Below are 17,398 nucleotides of genomic sequence, written 5' to 3' on the forward strand. Positions count from 1 at the left end.
ATTCAAAGCAATATACTTTATTTTAATGGGGAAATAGCTTTCAGAAAGATTTGAGTTAATAGCATGACTAAATGTTTATTCAGCTCACTGTACAACATTGCCATGTAGTGGGAAAGTGAGAGATTTCTCACTCAATACTTTCCAAGTTAGTTATTCAGTAACTATAAATGAGTCCATCCCCATGTCTTTCCCCTGAGATTGCAACATAAATAGTTTTCTTCTTCCTTTATATGTAGTAGAAGTGAGTCAAATAGAATCTGCACACTAAAAGGTTTCCTCATAATCTAGTTGAAACTACAACATTTATTTAATCTCTTTGTAGATAGTTTTCAAATGCCAATACAGACATCTATGCTTTTATTTCATTTTAAAGTATAGTATTAAAAGTTAAGCTTTATATTTTACATAATGGTGCAATTACACCAATTTCCTCAATCGCCATATTAAAAAAGGGGTTAGCGCCCCCCCCCCCCCACCACACTATCAAATTGTTTCGAAATAATTCTCTAGGGATAATAAATTGCAGATTGTTTGTAAAACCAACCTCAAATTATTGGACCAGTCTATGGATAAATATTCCAATAATGTTTCCCATGCTTGTAAAAATATAAGGGTATTCGCCTCCATTAGTTTTGATTTGTTACAGGGAACACAGTCATATGCTCATTACTAATAAATTAATTGGAGACATTGTTTAGTGACAACTTTTTTTATGGAAGCACACGACATCCCAAAACTCTGCATTAGGAATTCACCTCCCCTGGCAGTGATTGGGAGATCAGGCATAGGGGAGTATTTTTTATGCATTATCTATAAAATACGTTAAATGCTGCTACAATTAAACCCTGAAAGGCCTGTTTAATATAGCATAATTATTAAAATGTATTAATACTGCCTCACAAACTTGGGGAATACAAATATAATTACAAAATGCAGTTAGGAAGAAGAGATTTTAATGAACAGTCTTGTATGCCTGTAATGTATGAACGAAATTGACTAATGGGGGAACATTTTTCAATATGCTATTAAATATATTGTTAAAACAAGGAGTTTTGCTGTTTTGGGGTTTCTATGAACCTTACTCATTCCCCAGTGCAGAGGTACCACAAACTGTAAATTATCATTAGTAAAAGACAATGTTAAAGTGCCAGTAGTACATTACAAAACAACTAAAACAGGCAATACACAAAAAAAAAAAAAAAAAAAAAATCACATTGGCAGTCAGTATGAAGTAGCACATAACACCCCTCTCCAAAACTCTTCTTTAAAACCCCTCATTGTACAGCAAAAGTCCGTGTAGTGATCTTTGAAATGTAACCGTCACCAGTAACAAGGCCAAGCAGCCCAATATAATCCTCTCTAATGAAGAACCAAAGATGTTGGGTGCAGTTTAAAGTACACAACTACAATGACCACCACTTCACACAAATGTATCCTTTTAAATTCAGGACATGCTTATATGGCTTATGTCGAGAGGTTGACCAAGTCATTAACACTTTAGAGAACTAAGTAAAATTAAATGCAATTTTGACACTTGTACCATGTAGGTTTAGAAGACAAAAAAAAAAGTCAATGTAAACTATCTCTGTTGCAATTAAGCTTATTTTAGAACACAACGTGTATGGTTTTGCATAGACAGATACCAAAATATATATGAGCTGCAATGTACACCTAGATTTGTTCAACATGCGCTCAAGTAAATCCATAGCTTAAGTACTGAAGCAGTCATAGACAAATCCTGGTCTCTATCAGTTAGACCGTGCTGGAACCCGTCTCTTCTTCACCATGCGGTAGTAAAGGTTTTCATCCCTAAATTCATATTCATCTGTGATGTGCTGGATGACCCCTCCTTTTAGTAGTCTCTCTCCATACTTCACAGCCTCTCCTCGATCAGGAGCAAGTCCCACCTGCACAAGCCAGGTCACCAGATCAGAGCCCCAGAAGACTCCTGGGGACATCCGTGCGCCACACCTGCGTATCAAAGGAATGATTCACCCACATGTTGTGTATCTCTTGCACCAGCGCTGCGTATTGGTCAGCAGGTAAAAGAAGAATAGAAAGATAAACAGGAAAGACAGTTGGAGATCAGAAAGCTAAAGCAGAATACGTTTTATAGACTTGGAGGAGCGATAAAAAAAAAAAAATGGGAAAAACTATTAATTTTTTTTTTTTTTTAAATCTCCATTAACGCTATTTAAACTATAAATTGCATCTGAAAATTTTATGAAATGACAGTATTCTGGAATTAGACACACTGTTATCCATGGGGGAATCAAGACTGTCCATCAGGTGTCTTTGAGTTGTTGGGGTAAAACTGAAAAATGGGAAGAATATATAAATACATTTCTTCATTAAAATTATTGGTAAGCAGTGATATGAGTACAATGATTAAAGGTACACTCCAAACACACACAAGCACTATTACTTGCTAAAGTGTTACCTTTTTCTCCAAAGGAGTGTTCTTTTAACATGAAGTAGGAATTAATCCTAATGACCCTGGTTTTAAAAAAACACTCTAGACACTTTCACAACTATGCATAATTGCAAAGGTGATGCACTTTCATCTCTGAGAGGGGCAGAAAATCAACTACAACTGAGGGAAAAGGAGTTGCAGTCCATGGCTTTGCTGATTGGTGCAGTAGTCAGTTTGGTAAAGAGTGGATTGTGCTTTGTGCAATCAGATAGAAGCCAGGGTACGACTGCTATCACTATACAGAGCTATGTGATGCGTAGAACTGGTCGTGGAGACAAACTACTTATTTCTTAAACACCAGCTAGGCACAGGTTTACAGTAAAAGCAATGATAGTGCATTAAAATTAAGTAATAAATATACCTTTTAAAGTTTTCTTTGATGCACTATCTATATAACGCATTGAAAACAATAGGGAGCACATTTTATCTCATAGTTTCTGCTTAAAGGTGGTTTGAAGTACACCATATTTTAGTAGCATTAAATCAATTCATATGTCTATTTTTTAACTCACTGAATTTCTTTATGTTTTTGTTTATTTTTTATCTTTTTTTTTTGTTTCTGTAACTGAAGCTACTTGTATCAATGTGTGCAGGTACTTTATTGGAAAATGAAAAGTCACATAGGAACAGAATAGCCGGATAGGAGCTTAGCTTCTTTCAGTATACATTACCTTCTCTCTTTCACAATGTTCCTGACACACAAATCTTTGTGATAATGTACAAACTGATGGCACGTCATACGGATTTCTTCAGGTAAAGTGGTTTCTACAGTATTCACGTTCGATTCCCGACTACTCCACAGGAACTCTAATCTACAAAAAATGTAAAAAAAAAAAAAAAAGGAGAACCAAGAAAAGGAATATGTAAAATCCAAGAAACATTTTTAACCAGAGTTACTTAGAACAGGGTTTCTCAACCTTTTATGGTAAAGTACCCCTGCGTCAAGAACGTAATTTTGATTGATTTTAATTCCAAATTAAAAGTATTGACACTGATGATATTTAAAGGAACACTGCAGTCACCAAAACAACTTTAGCTTCATGAAGCGTTTTTTGTGTATAGAGCATGCCTCTGAAGACGCATTGCTCCATTTAGGAGTTAAATCACTATTGCTTCTACTTATTCAGCCCTAGCCACACCTCCCCTGGTGGTGACTGACACAGCCTGCATGAAAAAAACGTTTTTTATTTTCTATCAGATGTTACTTTAAAAGTTTTTATTCCCCCCCTGCTCTGTAAATTATACTTTGATTACATACAGGAGGCTCCTGCAAGGTCTAACAAACTATTAACAGAGGAAGAGATAAATTCTAAATTAAAAATAATTTTAAAAAGGAAGTTTAAACATTACATAACGCTTACAGGAAGTATTTAGGAAGGCTGTGTAAGTCACATGCAGGGAGGTGTGACTAGAGCTGCATAGACAAAAGTAATTTAACTCCTAAATGGCAGATAATTGAGCAGTGAGACTGCAGTGGCATGTTCTATACACCAAAACTTCTTCATCATGTTAAAATCGTTTTGGTGACTAGTGTATCTTAAAAGTTAATCCCATACTGGTGAACAAACCTGCTGAAAAGTAGTTAAGAAAAGGTTTCAAATAAATATGACATCAAGTGAATATAGTGTATGTAAGGAGGAGTACAAGAACTATTACTCTAAAGTATAAAAGTCACAAAATAAGAGGACATTAAAACAGACACACACACTTAAACAGAGGAAACTGGCTCACACAATTACATGCAGAGCTGGCATATCCCCAACGTTTGGTGCGCATAACCCCTTGGGTACGCTTACCATGGGTTGAGAAACTGGGACCTAGAAGTTATAAAGTACATTGCCCTTTGGGCAAAATAATCTATAGCAGGGCTGTCTGAACTTGGCATTCTTAGTTTAGTTTAATGATTTTTTGGGAAAAGGTAGCAAGATGCTGGTCTGGGCTGGTCTGTAAAATAAATACAAAATCATAACATCATATAAAATTTCATTGTGATGATTGTATAACTTTTTACTCCCAACTGTATTTACTATGTAAATATTAAAATGCATGTAAATGCTTTAGATTAAATAATCCATGAACCACAGCAACAGATAAATGGAACTGCTCAATAAGTTGAAAGCAGCATACTGTAAATGCCATCAGCCTATTCTTAGCCCTGTTCACAGTTGTGAGTCTCTCAAGCAGCCTACTGAATACAAGTGCAGCCGAGAAGAAGTAGGAATTGTGTGGCACTCACAAGGTGGACAAAACTTCCTTCTCTGCCATCCGTGTCAGAGAGGGCAGTCTTCAATTTGCAATATTTGCAAATCATTGACCTTATAAGCTATTCTGAGACCAGGACTAACAAACTCCTCAAACACCTCAATTTTATGTAAACTGCATAGGTAATGATGCATAAGGCTTCATTTAAAACAGAGATTACATTTTCTAGCTCTGCATACTGAAATGCCGAATAAAATCTAACAAGCTGCATTTAATTAGTATTCGAGAGCAAAGGTTTAAAAATAATATCAGGAAGTACTACTTTACAGAGAAGGAAGTGGACGCATGGAATAGCCTTCCAGCTGAAGTGGTAGAGGTTAACACAGTGAGGGAGTTTAAGCATGCGTGGGATAGGCATAAGGCTATCCTAGACTTAAGATAAGGCCAGGGACTAATTAAAAGTATTTAGAAAATTGGTCAGACTAGATGGGCTGAATGGTTCTTATCTGCCGTCACACTATGTTTCTATGTTGGTGGGTGATGATGCTTTATGTTAAATAATTCTACAGACCATGTCATGCTAACCCACTAAAACCAATAAAATAAAAACAATGCAAATACCTCTTCTTGCATGGGAGAATAATCAAATGTTTGTCCAATCCAAAAATGGCAAAAGAAAGGAAACCCTGTATAGAAAAAGCACACAATGGGAAGAGATTATTTTAAAGATTATACATGATAGAAAGATATTTGTTAGTTCTAGTGTCTGAATGCGGAGGATATGCATTTGTTTACCTATACAGTTCCTTTAAGCATTTTTGTTTTCTTAAAGTATACATTTTATTGTAGAACAATATGTAGATGGTTTTCTATGGTCTACATATATACTGCAAATATTGTTGACATGACAAATCCCTTTTCATTTTCATAATTAAGGTTGTGTTTTTCTTGGCATTCGGTTGTGGAGCTAGTGAATTCTAGATCACATTATTTTATTTCCTTTCAATACTATTAAAGGGACACTATATTCATCAAAACAACTTTAGCTTAATGAAGCAGTTTTAGTGTATAGATCATGCCCCTGCAGTGTCACTGCTCATTTCACTGCCATGTGGGAGTTAAATTACTTTATGTACTCTAGTCACACCTCCCTATATGTGACTTACACAAGACTAGTAACAGAGGAGTAGATAGGAATGACAGAAAACAGGAAGAGTTTTACAATCGCCATCCAATTTCTGGATTACTACGCACTTAAATTAGAAATATGACGGGAGCATCAGTTCAACCTCGAACTGCATTTTAGGTACGGGAATAAATAAAATACTATTTGTGACTGTACTGCATGCAAAATCAGCCACCAACTACTAGAAAATCTGTCGATTGGAGTCTATGTGAGTATATTGGATATGTTATTTATTTATGCTGTTCTAAAAGTGCAGAGTTCCTTCAGTGTGAGTAAAGGAGATGAACACTGTATCACCAGGTCAATGTTTAATGCAACGTCTACTCACCTGGCCAAAGTTAAACACCGCACAGAAGAACTGAAGTTCAACATACAGTCTTCCTGGTTCCAAGTTAAAAAGCCACCAGAAGCAGCTGGACACATTCTAAAAACAGAAATTATGAAATACATATATAAATAGTCATTTATATTTACAATCTAAAATTATAATATGGCATAGCTAGGTAAAAGAACAAAACAAGAACAACATGCAAATAATGAATATATTATTTCCAGAATATATTTACCGCAAATAGGCCCACAACAAGAAGTAAGCAAAGCAAAACATGTCTGCTCGTCTGTGGATCCACACTGTGCAACTGCTGCTCTTCTTGGGATAGAATACATCCCTGAGAATTGCAGTGACTTAGACATTCATGAGCTAAAAAGGAAAACAAATTATTGCTTTCTGATTCTAAAGTAATTTAAATGGATAATAAATACCAGACGTAAAATGAAGGAAATGAATTATTTGCTCTGTTCGCTTCCCACCTGCTGCTATTACAGCTCTTACATCCCACATTTAAAGTATGCACATTGCTCAAACTGTGTTTGAACGCTGTATGCTCGCGACACCTGAAGTCTATTGTTAATGGGGGCAGGTGCGGCCAGAGGAGGACCAAGCATGTCACAAGAGAGACGAGTAGGATAATGTAAACAGGGACTATCACGGTAAAATGGGGAAAGACCCAAGAAAGATAAATGGGACAACAGATGAAGTCACATGAAGAAATAACAGGGAAGACAGAGAGAGGAGTTAAAGAATTACAGATTACATCCATGGGTAGAGAAGGCCAGAAGCATCATTTTAAAAGGTGGTCAGATGATACCACAAGTGGGACCACATATATAGAGTATTACCTATGTGACAAACTGTTTTACATTAACATATTTGACCTGACTGCATTCTGATTGTACGCGCTTTTCGGTTTAATGAAGATTTGGAGATTGGTGTAATGGTATTTTGTGCTTGTGTCTGGTATGATCTGGGTACGCCGTTATTAAATAGTTCCCCTATATTCTCATGATGTGATATGAAGAGGACATAAGCATCTTGTGTGAATGGTAAGCTCTGACCTGCAGGAAGCTCTCTCCTCTCTATGGGTAGTATTCCGCATCGAAGTTAGGTAAATTATTATCTAATCAGCTTTGAATCAGTGCCAGAGTACGTATTTAACAAATGCCGGTGGAGAGCACCCAGATTTAGATGGAAACCAGCATCATTATATGAAGTTAAAAATACTCAATAAGAGTTGTTAGATGAAGTACACAAGTCCTGATTTTCTGTTAAATTAAATATGCTTAGAAAACAAACAAACAAAAAAAAAAAACACCCAACAACTGTTTGATGCAAAACAGGTCAATGGAGCAAACAGAATCTAGATTCCTCTAACCTAGTGGTATGGGAAAATGAAATTAGGCCTTTCCAGTAGCACAATGAAACTTAAAATGTATTATGTAACTTTTCTAGTTCTCCTTAGCATTCCTCTGCATTATTATTATTATTATTATTATTATTTTGGAGGCTTAATTGTATGTGTGTACACAAAAAACAAACAAAAGGCAAGTAGAGAATCCCACTAATAAAGGAAAGATTAGGCTGCACATTTTAAAGCAAACTGTTTTATTTATTAACAGTTTTCCCCCTTCCCCCAATTTATGGTGATTAAACTAGTGGCGAATATTCTCCTGATCTAAAGTACAAATAACTAGAATTCAAATGGACAGACTAATAAGTAAAATTATTCTCATTGAAATAAAAAGAAACCTGGCAATCTGCACAACATGCATCATGACATTTAACAAAGCATACCTTCTTCAATGCTTGGAGGCTCATTGATATTCAGCACATTTGCAGTCTCCATGGGATGACATAAATCTCCATTTTGCTGACCACATGCACAGAATCCTGCATACAGAGAGTATTCGGGCATTTTTACAACACATTCACCAACATGATGGTCATTCCCCATAACTGGGGAATTTAATATACTGGTGAAAACTTCAGGCACAGACATTTTTTATTTTCAGAATCTGCTATTTTGGACTATGTGGCAACAGACCTGCAGTACACAATTATTTGGTGGGGAAAATAAATAAATAAATAAATAGATAACAGAAAGCTTTGAAATAGGCTTGTTTTAAATTGTCATTTGTCTGATTCCTGCACAAAGGAAAACTCAGTAACCTTCCGAGGACTGAGTTTTATTCAGATTGCCACAAAAACGATTACATCTGCCTCTCCTGATATTTTGTTTCAGCCTTTTATTTTTAAAAAAGTTTCTTTGTCAACCAGAATATTAAATAAATTAAGTCACATGCAATGTAATGACAAATTTAGTGAACTGGGATACAGAACTGCTCTTACTTGCCATACACACTTTCAACAACACAGAATGAAGAAATCTCTTGCAGTGCTGCCAAATTAATTAGTATGTATGCACTGCTGAAAGGGCCTGCGGCGATTTTGTGAGCCAAAAGTGCCTACAGCCATTCTGATTGTCAGAATCTCCTACGCCCTAGTTCTCGGAGCTCCTAACTGCATGACATGAGTATGAAGGCTGTGCATGTTCTCTAGCAGAAATTAAATGCAGATATAGCGCTAGGCCACTCAACCGAAGCTATGTAAACAACAGACACTTAGAATAAGGGTTCTCTTCACACCCAAAAACAGATACATTTTTTTTGCACCTCTAGTTTCATAGCACCGTAACTATTACAGTAAGCTGTAGTGATCTTTGTTCTTTGAGTGCTCTTTCCAGGAATTCTGTGAACACAGTTTGGCAACCAATGCAAAGTACACATGCACACAGTAATACATGTGATCACTGTCAGCTGCCTCTGCAAAAAATGTTCTGCTGCCTCTGCAAAATCGTATCTACCTTAGCCCACTGCTCAGTGTTTAGGAACATTTGTAATATAGAGCTAAATGACTGACTTCGCATACAGGATCTCTCATAATCAGGTCTGTGTGCACGGTTAAACCAATTACCTCTTTCAGCAGAAACTGTGGGAGTGCTTGCCAGCACAGGACTGTCTGGCTTGATTTCACTAGTGTCAGGAGTCCGGTTGATACTGCTTTGAGATGACTGGTTAAGTGCCTGGTAATTGCTATCCTGCCCAATTCGACTCATGAACAGAAGTGATATACTAGATAGTAGTATACTGCAGGAAAGGACCACCGCAGTGCAGATAATCTAGTGAAAGATCAAAAGAAAATATATCTATGTGTTTATACGCATCACTGAATAAATAAACAATGTATATAATATTTACTTTGTTAGACATTCAATCATAAAATTGGCTGAGTGACTATTCCTCAGTTAAGGATTTTCAAAACGCTACCAGGAGATTGAGGAGTAAGATTTGAGATTTTTTAGGCCAATGAGGAACCAATAGAAACAACACAGAGAAGATCATTTGGGGCCATAGAGTCAGAACACCTGGGTTACATTAAACATGAGCAGTACAGTTAATAGGTCATGTTTAGATAATTTAAAAAAACACTGCAGTATATTCAAAGAAAAAAAAAAAAACAATATCCGTTCAGTGCCAGGAACAAGTATGGCAAAATAATACAGTTCAGAGAACTTCAATATCTCCCTACAGAGAAAGGGCACCTCCAGGCATTGTGCACTATTATTCTCAGTAAGACTGCAAGGCCACCACTGATGAGTCCACATCAGCTTCGTACATATCATCAATATAAATGCAGTGTCTTAAATTGTTACCAGTCATCCACAAAGCAAGAATGACAAGTTCACAATCAGCTAGAACATAGCTTTAATTTATACATATCTCGCTTATCCTCCAGCAAGAAAACAAACAAACAAACAAACATGACCCTGAAGTGGGGAGCACGACACTACCCTGTTCCCTAAATACACACCTGGCATCCCTCAATTCTTGATTTGTTGATTGTACAGCTGCTTTAGACCTCCAAGACTGGAGTGTTCATTGCAATGATAATGGGTCCATAAAGGTCAAAAATCATTTATAATTGGAGTATGTTTTTTTAAATTAAATTATTTAATTAAAAAATAAATAAATAGAAATAGAGTTCATTTCACATGATATCACATGATGGGACATAAGAATGGAGCCACAATTAAAAATTGTGAAAATGAAAATCAGCTGTTTTTCCTACAGGAAAGTGTGACTGATGAGTATAAAGCAATAATTTTACCCCAGAGCTGCACCAATTCACTAAAAACAAGGCTGCTCATTTATTATTTATTAATTAGCAGAGCACCAGTATGATTAGTTTTTCAACTTTTCATTATGTAGAAAATGCAACTGATCTATTGTGACATTATTTTTGTCCAGATTATCCAAAAAGAAGGCTCTACAATAGTACTAAGATTATCAAATATTGAAAAAAAAATATTGAAAAAAAAAATGCCATGCAAATAAATCAAGATTTTGTAAGTGTGGCGTGGAATTTTGTCATTAATCCCACCCTTACTTCCACAGGGTCTTGCAGACTTACCTGAAACTTTCCATAAAAGAAAGCAGAGTCAGTGCAGTCGACATCTCGTTCTCCAACGCTTACAATAATGCAAACAATTAAGACAGGAATGCTGAAATAAAAAAAAAATATATATCAAATGTAAATGTGAAAATGTCCCATGACGGTGATTTATAGGACGGGATTACATTGAACCACTGTTTTAAAGGGACACTATAGTCACCTGAACAACTTTAGCTTAATGAAGCAGTTTTGGTGTATAGAACATGCCCCTGCAGCCTCACTGCTCAATCCTCTGCCATTTAGGAGTTAAATCCCTTTGTTTATGAACCCTAGTCACACCTCCCTGCATGTGACTTGCACAGCCTTCCATAAACACTTCCTGTAAAGAGAGCCCTATTTAGGCTTTCCTTATTGCAAGTTCTGTTTAATTAAGATTTTCTTATCCCCTGCTATGTAAATACCTTGCTGGACCCTGCAAGAGCCTCCTGTATGTGATTAAAGTTCAATTTAGAGATTGAGATACAATTATTTAAGGTAAATTACATCTGTTTGAAAGTGAAACCAGTTTTTCTTTCATGCAGGCTCTGTCAGTCATAGCCAGGGGAGGTGTGGCTAGGGCTGCATAAACAGAAACAAAGTGATTTAACTCCTAAATGACAGTGAATTGAGCAGTGAAATTGCAGGGGAATGATCTATACACTAAAACTGCTTTATTTAGCTAAAGTAATTTAGGTGACTATAGTGTTCCTTTAAGTTGCTAGACCACTTTAGAAGTATTGGATCACAATGATTATCTTGTGGTCTTCTGAACTGTCAATTACTTTTTCAATAGTTTGCATTGACAACTCTTTCAAAACTGGCTGCAGCTAGCACACATATATTTTACTAAAGATTTGTGTTCCTACTTCCTGCAGTACTATGACTTTAAAGAAGAATTGTCACCTCAACACTATATTATAATACAAAGATCTTTAAGTGCTATAGCGATATGGTACAAAGACCAGGTATGTTGTTGTTGTTATTATTATTATTATTTATAAAGAGTCAACAAATCTGCAGGGTTGTACAATGGGTGGACTAACAAGGAACCAGATAAGTTGGACACACAGGAACAGAGGGATTGAGGTTCCTGTTCAATTAGCTTACATGCTAGAGGAAGTGGGGTAGAGTGACACAAAAGGTAAGAGTAGGGTAGAAAAAGAAGATTGCTAGGATAGTATATATACTTGGTGTTTTGTTTTGATGACAGTTGCAAGAGAGGAATCAGGGTGCAGGGAGAGAAAGCTGTTCACAGTTTAAATGATATGCATTCTGAAGAAGTTTTCAAAGATTTTTTGAAGGAGTGGAGACTGGGCGAAAGTCTAACAGAGAGTGGGATGGGCGTTCCATAGGAACAGTGCAGCCCTAGAGAAGTCTTTAAGGCAGGAGTACGAACAGCGGTTGGACATAGGTCTCCGGCTGAGCGTAGGGGCCTTGATACATATTTGTGTATTAGTGAGGATAGGTAGGTTGGAGCAGCATTCTCTAGAGATTTGTAAACAAGTACAAGGATCTTCAATTGAGCCCTATATCGTACGTGAAGCCAATGTAGGAACTGACAGAGGGGGCAGGTAGCATATTTGCTAGAAACTTTGCAAGTATCAGATATTGAGATTCTGTGTTTTTTTGTTTTGTTTTTTTTTAAATGGTGCAACTCCATCTCTGACTGCTGCTGAAGTGCAAGGCTCAGTTGAACTCCAAAGCCCAAAAAGATCACCCTATGCTGGTATAAATTAGTCTGATTAGGATGACTAAAGTGCAACAATTGGGACTTTATGGAACACTTTGGGCATCATAACAACTTAATCGGCACTGAAAAAGGGAGTAATAAGTCTTATTATTCACGACTTATTACTCCCTTTAAGATATATTCTGTGTACTATCCAATATAGTAATCAATATAGTTGCATAGTTACATAGGCTGAAAAGAGACTTGTGTCCATCAAGTTCAGCCTCTCTCACATTTGTTTTTTGCTGTTGATCCAAAAGAAGGCAAAAAAACTCAGTTTGAAGCACTTCCAATTTTGCAACTAGCTCGGAAAAAATTCCTTCTTGACCCCAGAATGGCAGTCAGATTTATCCTTTAATCAAGCAGTTATTACCCTACATTGGAAGATTATATCCTTGAATATTCTGTTTTTGCAAGTATGCATCTAGTAGCTGTTTGAACATCTGTGTGGACTCTGATAAAACCACTTCTTCGGGCAGAGAATTCCACATCCTTATTGTTCTTACAGTAAAAAAAACCTTTCCTTTGCCTTAGACAAAATCTTCTTTCTTCCAGTCTAAACGCATGGCCTTGTGTCCTATGTAAAGTCCGGTTTGTGAATAGATTTCCACACAATGGTTTGTATTGGCCCCGAATATATTTGTACAATGTGATCATATCTAGTTTTTCTAAACTAAATAACTAACTTTGAAGAGTGGGCATTACCTACAGGGTCTCTACAGCCATAACCTGCTAGCCAAGGCAAAAGGAGTTGGTATTTAGTGTACAGGTAATATCCTCTATTTATCTGCATTTCTCATAAACCATCTCAGGTACGTTTAGAATTTTTAATTCTGCTTGTCACTTGTTTACATTGTGACAAAAGTACTCCTTTCCCTTGGTACCTTGTCCTGGGATTGGGGTGTTACACACAGTCTATTCAGGCTTTAGAGACACTTCACACGCTGGATGAGGTAAAAGGACTTGCTCTTTTTATTGTGGTTCCAAAATAAATGCGCAGTAAGGTATAAAAGGTTGTAACAAAATATATTAAACAAAATACTTGCTCTTCTGAGCACTAACTAAACAAAATAATTAGCTAAATGGGTTGGATGGCTTGTCCATTTCCCAACATAAACATCAACCTTACTGTTTTAGGGTTTTTCAGCTCTCTATTTCCACTCACAGAAATCAAAACGCAATCTCTCTCCTCCTTTGGCAGGGGAGTACTTAATAGTACCTGTAATTAACAATCCTTTTCAGGTGAGGTAAATTAGGAGTGAAACTGTGGAACTGGACTTCTCACCTGTAGGTTCCAAGAAACTTCCAAAATGTGGAGTGGAGCACTGGCCCACCCTACTCTCCAAGTGCTCCACCCCAGGGCCCAAATATACACATATTTAAAGAGCAATATTCATTTTAAAATAACATTTCCCTGGGGCTAATTACACAAAGTAGGAAACTTGCAAAATCTGGGGAGGTATATAGATTCCCTTCAGCACAATTCCTTGCTTTCGGTCACAACATTTAAAGCTAATATGGGAGCTTAACTATACCAGTTGAGAGATTTTGTGGATTTGCACTTTTCCCATTTTGGTGTTCTATTTATTATTTTTTATCTTTTGAACATACTGAATGGGGAGTCACCCCAACATTTAGTCTCCATTCTGTATTACCACTTTTTCCACCCGATTAGGTCAGTTTCTTTCTCTCCACCTATCCCTAAGCTGTTATGGTGCCTGGATGTCTTAAGTTGTTAAAAGTAATTTTTTTTTTATTATTATGCATTCTCCTGATAGCAAGAACCATTGCAAGAAAAAAAAAAAAAAAGATAATTTTTTTTATGCAACTTCTTTCTTCACAGAGAGCAGACAGAATAAAAAAAAAACACAAACACAAAGATGTAGTAGTAGTGTTCATTACAAGAGACAGCAAGATCACCAGCTCCAGGCCTAAAAGTTGCATTTCCATAATTAATATCGCAACCAGAAGAAAAAATTTAAATATAATTAAAACTATGTACAGAGTAAATATGGTACATGCAATACAAACTATATTGGTAAGGAAGTGGTGTGTTTTTTTTTTTTTTTTTTTAAATAGGTTTTCAATTCGATAAACATGCAGGAAAATTACTTACCCCCAGCCAGCTAAGGCAATGAAAACTACTGGGAGATTTCCAACTTCTCTTTTCTTCAGCAAAAATAGAGAGAGAGAAATAAGGCCTGAAAGGGTAGATGATGAAGAAAAAGAAAAAAATAAAGATTTTCAAATCATAAGCATTTAGTGAAATTATTGTTCAGTTTGGGGAATGAAAAGGCTCTTGGATCATAACTGATGGAGGATTATATAGTTATACAGAGACTAGGCCAACAGTAATTCACTGGTACCAAACTTTCTGCTACTAACTTTGAAGAGTGGGCATTACCTACAGGGTCTCTACAGCCATAACCTGCTAGCCAAGTCAAAAGGAGTTGCTATTTAGTGTGCAGATATTTGTTCACAAAAATCACTTTTGGAGGGACCATTTACACATTTGCTGATTTCTTATCCCCAAACATGGGGGCTGGTCTCAAACCCACGATCTGCTCATATTACTGACTGATTACAATATACATTTATTCTGTGCCCCACAGGCCTGGTGATCAAAACATAGTTCAGGTGGGCATATGGTCCTTCTTTTTCTTACTTTTCTGAAGATGGTTAAGAAGAAGTATCTGCAGTAAAATTTTAGGAGGCACAAAAGAGCCTATGGACCATTTTATTTCCCCTAGGCTACCAGAGAAAGAAGAGATGTGGTGAGGACACTGGAGCCCTAAGCATCACAGGTTCCCTATGTTTACCCGACATTAGCTGAGCAAAGGAGCAAGTTGGCAGAAGTCCTTAATGAAGGTATCAGTTTATTTTAATGGTCATATGCTCCATGAACAAGGTAATAAAAGTGGCAGACTTTTAGATAAAATATTTAAGCTTTACACCTGTGACGCTGCTTTTAAGATAGAGAAAGAGCAATATCCCTGGGGATTATAGCTAATGTGTACCATCACACCCTTTCAATTGTCTGCAAAGAGGCAGATTCTCATGAAGAACACAGTGAACAGATCTTGCCATATCTACAACAGTCCCTACTGACCTAAATTGTTAGATAAGGCAAAGGAGATTTGAAATGCTCCACTAACGGAGGAGAAACTGGTGTAAAGGAATCCCAACGATGAGATGGCTTTCTTATGCAAGAACAGGTTAAAGTATTGAAATCTAAAGTAGTCAAGGAACTCAAGTCTTCACTTCAAGGTAACTTGAGATACCACCATTATTGCGTGCCCAGAACCTTGTTGAAACAGGATGTGGCTCTTCCATGTACATAAGACGGTATTTTAGGAACAGCACCTCCAAAATCAAACAGAATTTCACATTTACAAACTGATTGCTCCATCAAAATGTTTGCTGTGCAAGCTTTTTAAAACTACTTTTGTACATAAGGTTTTCTTGGAGAGTCTCAGCCATTTCAGAACATTGCTGAACAGGAAATGTTTGTAACTACTTTACAAACTTTGTTTAATATTGTTATAAATTATTGAAAAGTCACATGTAAAATCAGAGAAATATGGAATTACCTGTCCACAGGTAAGTGCTGTAGAGAGCGCTATAGAGAATCACATACACAAGAATCTGGCCAACCACATTTCTCTCTTGTATAATGAAGTTCCACAACACCATCCCAATGCAGACAATAAGCTGTGAGAAACAGAACAGTCAAAAATCTAATTAGTTTTAGCAATTTATCAGATGTTTTAAGACGAGCTCACGGCAGAGGATGTTTAAGTTCCCCATGAGATTAAAATCTTTATATTTACACTCCTATACATTTACACTCAAAAAATAAATAAACACACACACATGACAGGCTAACTTTAACACAAGGCACTTTAAGTATCTCTCCATTTAATAATTTATATATGACAAAAGAAAGGGAAAAAAGTTTTACTGACCTGTGCAAGTAGTAGGTTCCCAGTGAGTGAATGAGGGAGGAGCTTGTATTTCTTACTCAGAAGTAAAACAGCAAGAGACCAAACCTGAAAAGAATAATATACATTATACATTTAATAAACACAAATGTATGTGCATTCTCTACAACAGGGATGCCTAAAAGGTAGATCTCCATATCACGATGCTTTGTCGTTTTAAAGGCACGCAAGGCATCATGGGAGTTGTAGCTCTACAACATTTGGGCATCTACCTTGTGGGCACCTCTGCTCTAAAACAAACACATTAATTGATGTGCTGCTGTAATAGCAAACATACACTGGTTCACATCCCTACTAAACAGGTTATGCAAAAAAAAAAAAAGACCACCTAACTTAAAAATTGGACTTTTAAAACCAGAGAGTTTCTATAACCTATTTTCATAGACGATGATGAATTAACTTGAATTTTTAATACATATAACCAATCATTAACAGGTTTTATAAAGATAGTAGAGATTTTCTAAACAAGTAATTGCAACTTTGTAGAAGCAGCAAATGTGTTTTAATCTTGTTTATTGCAGGAGATATTGTAATGTAATACTTGTCATATTAGGGTGAATAATATAAAATGTTAATGCAATAGGTTATGTTATTGCATTCATTGGTGGTCAATTCTTTGAACCAGTAACTACATATTATTATCCTGATTTAATTATATAATCTGAAAATTATATTTCTTTGTTACATGTTGTATGATCACTGATAAGGTTTTTATTGTATAGATTGTTATCACAATAAATTCAATTTTTAAGTAATATAGTTATTGTACGTTATATTGAATTGAATTATAAATTAGGTTAGGTTTCAGAGAAGATTCGTGTGGTTCTATAATCAAGATCACCTTGTGAGGTTCTATAATCAAGATCACCTTATTAAAGGACCACTATAGTCACCCAGATCACTTCAGCTCAATGAAGTGGTCTGGGTGCCAGGCCCCCCAGGTTTTAACCGTGCAGCTGTAAACAAAGCAGTTTTAGAG

The 17,398-nt window shown here is 36.3% G+C and overlaps 1 protein-coding gene across 3 annotated transcripts in view; it reads right to left on the bottom strand.

The window, feature by feature from the left end:
• Positions 1-1,435: 1,435 nt before the first annotated feature.
• Positions 1,436-17,398, bottom strand: part of GPR155 (G protein-coupled receptor 155) — a 37,953-nt gene continuing 21,990 nt past the window's right edge. For 2 of the 3 annotated variants that reach the window (XM_063429744.1, XM_063429745.1), the window contains exons 6-16: positions 16,384-16,467; positions 16,009-16,129; positions 14,535-14,619; positions 10,669-10,759; positions 9,172-9,376; positions 7,993-8,088; positions 6,428-6,561; positions 6,190-6,285; positions 5,297-5,361; positions 3,145-3,285; positions 1,436-1,971 (exon numbers count right to left, since the gene is read on the bottom strand). In XM_063429744.1, the coding sequence (XP_063285814.1) occupies positions 1,749-1,971; positions 3,145-3,285; positions 5,297-5,361; positions 6,190-6,285; positions 6,428-6,561; positions 7,993-8,088; positions 9,172-9,376; positions 10,669-10,759; positions 14,535-14,619; positions 16,009-16,129; positions 16,384-16,467 (1,341 nt within the window). In that variant the 3' untranslated portion in view covers positions 1,436-1,748. Of the gene's footprint in view, positions 2,025-3,144; positions 3,286-5,296; positions 5,362-6,189; positions 6,286-6,427; positions 6,562-7,992; positions 8,089-9,171; positions 9,377-10,668; positions 10,760-14,534; positions 14,620-16,008; positions 16,130-16,383; positions 16,468-17,398 lie in introns of all 3 variants that reach the window. The other variant, XM_063429746.1, reaches the window with a different exon arrangement.

The sequence above is a fragment of the Pelobates fuscus genome, chromosome 8 (genome assembly GCF_036172605.1).
Source record: "Pelobates fuscus isolate aPelFus1 chromosome 8, aPelFus1.pri, whole genome shotgun sequence".
In the NCBI taxonomy this organism is placed as follows: Eukaryota; Metazoa; Chordata; class Amphibia; order Anura; family Pelobatidae; genus Pelobates; species Pelobates fuscus.